A 5,188-nucleotide genomic window follows, 5' to 3' on the forward strand; every position below is an offset into this window, starting at 1 on the left:
GCGCCCAGGCTCCATGCTCAGGCCCTCGCCTGGGCGGCCTCATCTCCGGCCTGAGACGGCTCTCCTGCCTTTCCCCCGGCTCATTCGTTTACTCAGAGTGTGGCTTTCAGAGCTGAACCGGGCTTTTTACCAGCATTTAAACATTCCTTTTAAATCCTCGCTCAAGGAGGTTTAAAAAATGAATATTTTTATTGATTTCAGAGAGGAAGGAAGAGGGAGAGAGAGAGAGACATCGATGATGAGAGAGAATCACTGATCAGCTGCCTCCTGCACGCCCCACACTGGGGATCGAGCCTGCAACCTGGGCAGGTGCCCTGACCTCCTGGGCCATAGTCGACGCCCAACCACTGAGCCCCGCCGGCCGGGCCGAGCAGCCCTTCTCACATGAGTGATGGCGATGTCTGCGGTCACTACCTTCCCAGCGTTTCTTCTTGATGGAGATAATGAACCCAAAAGGCGTTTCTCTGTCTGCCCTTCTTCGTCACCTCCAGGTAGTCCCCCAGGTACACAGCAGTCTCCTGGGCCGTCCACAGCTCCGACTTCTTGGAATATTTCAACAAAAGAGCATCTGTGAAAGGAAGAGCAGACGAAAGCGGATCTGATTTTCCTAGGATGGCACAGTTACGGACACAGTGGAAGGGGCTCGGGGCCCAGTCCAGCTGATCTGACGTCTTCAGCGTCTGTATACGTTTCTCAAAGGGTAGCCGCTTCCATGGAGACGAAGAAAAAGTTATTGAAGAGCAACAGACAAGCAGAGCTTCACAAATAAGACAAAGACTAGCCTTTGATTCACAGAATCTTGTTTGTGGCGGCAACGTGAGGGTACGGCCAGGGTTTCAGGGCGGAGGGAGAGGAGAATAAAGGCTATTTATTTATTTTTAAATGTATTTTTATTGATTTCAGAAAGGAAGGAAGAGGGAGGGAGAGAAACATCAGTGATGAGAGAGAATTATTGATCGGCTGCTGCCTGCACGCCCTCTACGAAGGATCAAGCCCGAAACTCAGCGATGTGCCCTGACCGGGAACTGAACCATGACCTCCTGGTTCCTAGGTCGATGTTCAACCACTGAGCCACGCCAGCCGGTCTAAACTGAGATGCCTCAGAGACATCCTGGAATATGTGCTACAGGCTTGGCCTTCTTCTGATGACCTGAGACCTCCAGGTAATGGGCTCCTACCTACGCCAGGTGCTATGGACAGAAGTACATCAATGTCTTACCTCAGAGGTCCCTGGCATTCCAGGGCCCCTCGATTGCGTGTTAAAGCACCCCCTCATCTTCTCTTCCTTGTTTTGCTTAATTTGGAAAAGCACAACCATTACTTGAGAAAATATAGCTACTGTACAACGATATGAACTCACCTGGAAAAGGGAAAGATATGAAAAAAGTAAGGACCGTCTTCACCTTAAAGAATGAAAAACAGCCCGGCCAGTGTGGCTCAGTGGTTGAGCATCGACCTATGAACAAGGAGGTCACGGTTTGATTCCCGGTCAGGGCACAGGCCCGGGTTTTGGGGTCCATCTCATGTGGGGTGTGCAGGAGGCAGCAGATCAGTGATTCTCTCTCTCATTATTGATATTTCTATCCCTCTCTCTTCCTGTCTGAAGTCAATAATCTATCTATCTATCTATCTATCTATCATCTATCTATCTATCTATCATCTATCTATCTATCTATCATCTATCTATCTATCATCTATCTATCATCTATCTATCCATATTTAAAGAATGAAGAGCAGCGCCAGCAGGAAAGCGCCCCTTTGAGGGAGAAATGCAGGATTTTGGGACACTGTGTGATGTCACCTTTACGTGGAATTTAAAAGGAGGTCAGACAGTGGTTCCCAGTGGGGGAGTGGGGGCTGGAGGGAGACGGCCAGAGGTGCAGGATCAGTGTGATAGGGGCCAGTCCTCGGACACTGGCCCCGCTGCGGGCACACAGGGCAGCTGCTTGGAGAGGAAGCCCTCGGGTTCTCATCACAAGGAGGAAGTGTTTTCTTCTGTATTTTGTCTTTCTTTCCCATCTATTGTGTCTGCGTGAGAGGGCGGAGTGAGTGAGCCCATGGTGATCATGTCACCAAACACAGGAGCAGGCTGCCATGCTGCCCGCCTCCAACTCAGACAGTGATGGGTGTCTGTGACCCCCCAATAAAACTGGGGGAATGAAAACCATGCTGATTCCTGGATCCACGCCCCGGCCTATGGGATTGGAATCTGGGGTGAGGCCTCGGAAGTTTAGGGCCGAGCCCCAGGGGTTCCCGGGGGTGCCAAGGCTGAGAGCCACTCAAGAATCCACTGCTAGCAGCTCACATGTTTTCTCCTAAAATGCCCTTTGTAGCAGTTTGTTGGGTTTTTAAAAATATATTTTTTTATTGATTTCAGAGAGGAAGGGAGAGGGAGGGAGAGAGAGGGAAACGTCAATGATGAGAGAGAATCATGGACTGGCTGCCTCCTGCACGCCCCTCACTGGGGATCGGGCCTGCAACCCGGGCTTGTGCCCTGACCGGGAATCGCACCCCTCCCCAGTCTCGGTACTGTCACCGCTCAACCCCTGAGCCACGCCGGCCAGATAAAGACTAACTTCCTCCCTCCAAAGATGGCCCAATTTGTGAGGAAACAACAGCTCCAGCGCAGGATGTCTAACTAGGCAAAACCTGTGCCCTGGAAGCTGAGTGGAGTGATGCTGAGAGGAGTCAGCTGGCTGCTCATGAGAACGAGAGGGGGCTATGGCCCCAGCTGGTTTGACTCAGTGGGTAGAGCGTCGGCCTGCGGACTCATGGGTCCCGGGTTCAATTCCTGGCCAAGGGCACATGCCCAGGTTGTGGGCTCGACGCCCAGTAGGGGGCGTGCAGGAGGTGGCCAATGATTTGCTCTCATTGTTGATGTTTCTATCTGTCTTTCCCTTCCTCTCTGAAACCAATAAAAATGCATTTATAAAATGAAAGGGGAACACGGACCCTGGGGTTCCTGCCTCCCGATGGCCCCGTGTGTCCTACAGCGAGTCCCCAACACGAGGTGGCCCGAGGGGGCGTCTAATCCTGGGAACCTTAGAGCCCAGCCGCCCAAGGCAGGGAGGCCCTGCCAGACACATTGCATGCAGGGCACTCACAGAGCAGGATGGGGCCTCTGTCTCCTGAGCTTCAAGTGTGGTCACAGCTCTGCAAGGGTGCCTCTGCCTCCTGGCCAGGCACCCACCTCTGGGACCATGCACCCACCTCCTAGGCCATGTACCCACCTCCCAGGCCATGTACTCACCTCCCAGGCCATGCACCCACCTCCCAGGCCATGCACCCACCTCCCAGGCCATGCACCCACCTTCCATGCCATGTACCCACCTCCCAGGCCATGCACCCACCTCCCAGGCCTTGCACCCACCTCCCAGGCCATGCACCCACCTCCCAGACCTTGCACCCACCTCCTAGGCCATGCACCCACCTTCCAGGCCATGCACCCACCCCCAGGCTTTGCACCTGCCGCAGGCTGTGTACTTACCGTACGCCTGGTGCAGGCGGCTGGGCCTGAACACCCCTGTGCCCTCCAGCCTCTGGAGCAGCCAGTCATGCGTCACGCCGGCCAGGAGCTGTTCCAGGTCGTGGGGCTGCAGTGTGCGAGCCTCGAGCGTCTCCTGCCGCGTCTCTCCCGCCAACGACCCGAAGGAACTCCCGCTGGAGTTCAGGAAGGACCAGGGCTCGCCCCCCTCGGAGGACCCCCTGGACGCAGTGGGCAGCCTCCACCAGCTCCCCCAGGAGGAGCCAGAGCTGCCGCTGTCGCTGCCACTGAGGCTGAGCTGGACGGGCTGGTTCCCCTCCTCCGTGCTGGTGCAGGCCTCCTGGCTCCCGGAGGCAGGGGGCGGCCTCGGAGCGCACGGCCTGGGGCAGCCCCGTGGCCCGGTGGGGTCCAGCAGCTGTCCCCCCTCGTCCACGGTGGAGGCATCGGGGTCCACCTCCTCCTCTTGGACGGGGCCCCCGCTGTGTCCTGACTCGGGGTATTGAATGGGCCACGGCGACATGGCAGGGTGACGTGCCATCGCCATCGCGGGGCTTGCGCCCAGAGAATCGCCCAGGACTCCATGGGATTCGACGGCTTCTTCTGGGGTCCCCCTGGAGGGACTCCCTTTAAACGCAGGGCCTGCTCCTAGTGGGCGTCCTGCTCCTGGCTCCTCTCCAGACCCGTGTGCGGCATCGCCACCGACCGCTGGAAACTCGTCCGTTATCTCCAAGGTCTCTTCTGCTTGGAATGAAGGCCGTGGGGCCGCACTCTGGGACCCACGGGAACCAGAAGACCCAGACACAGACCCCAGCGAGGGCCCGGGGTGGGCGGAGGTGCCTCCGGGACCCGTGGCTCTGCCTGCCTGCCTTGCCTCTGGGCCTCCCTCCGCCAGCCGGGCCACGTGAGCGCCCGTGGTGCTCCCAGGAGGGCAGGCGGCCGAGGGCATGTGATTCGGAGAGGACCTGGAAGGGCCATCCTCGCGCATCGGGAAAGAGAGGCCTCGAAGCTCCGAAGACAGAGCACGCACAGCTGCTCTGTCCCCACGGCTGCCCGGCTCTCCCGCCCCAGCAGCGGGCCCCCGAGTGTCCACAGGGCCTTCCCTGCCGGGCGCTCGGCAGGGTGACCTGCTGTCCACGTGGGCGTCCACCTCCTCCCAGCTGGAGGAGGAGCTGCGCCCGGACAGCCTGCTCCAGGGACTGGAGCTCCCGCTGCAACTCAGAGCAGCGTCCCCGCCGCCGTGGCCTCGAAACGCGGCCTCGGTCTCCACGTCTGGGCCCAGGGAGACGTGGAATGCATCCGAATGGATCCAGTCCCTCCTCCCCGCCCGCTGGGGCGCCTCCAGACTCCTTGTAACCGCCTGCGAGGGGGACAGTCCCCCGCCTGTTTGGAGACACGGCCCACCCTCCGCACTCACGGAGTCCGTGCCCCGTGTGTCCGTGCTCAGTGCCGTGATGCAGACGCCCGTGTCTGGGGCCTTCTGTTCACTTTTCTTGTTTCCACAGATGCTTTCAAACACTTCGCACACCGAGGCGTGGTGCTGGGCGTGGGCCTGGAGGACCGCCTGGAAGTCCACGGGCCCCAGCAGGAGGGGCCTGTCCAGCCCGCGCGTGAAGCCCGCGGGGACGTACGCCCCGTCTTCCAAACTCGGGAAGCTCTGGGCCTGTAGCAGGTCCTTCACCTGCGCGATCCCGCGCATGATCTTCC

The 5,188-nt window shown here is 58.7% G+C and overlaps 1 protein-coding gene across 1 annotated transcript in view; it reads right to left on the reverse strand.

Moving 5' to 3' along the window:
* ALPK1 (alpha kinase 1) overlaps positions 1–5,188 on the reverse strand; it is a 39,454-nt gene that overhangs the window by 3,281 nt on the left and 30,985 nt on the right. The window contains exons 10-11 of the mRNA XM_015571519.1: positions 3,488–5,183; positions 415–568 (exon numbers count right to left, since the gene is read on the reverse strand). Coding sequence (XP_015427005.1) covers positions 415–568; positions 3,488–5,183 — 1,850 coding nt within the window. The remainder of the gene's footprint in view (positions 1–414; positions 569–3,487; positions 5,184–5,188) is intronic.

Source organism: Myotis davidii, unplaced genomic scaffold, assembly GCF_000327345.1.
Source record: "Myotis davidii unplaced genomic scaffold, ASM32734v1 scaffold989, whole genome shotgun sequence".
NCBI classification, from domain to species: domain Eukaryota; kingdom Metazoa; phylum Chordata; class Mammalia; order Chiroptera; family Vespertilionidae; genus Myotis; species Myotis davidii.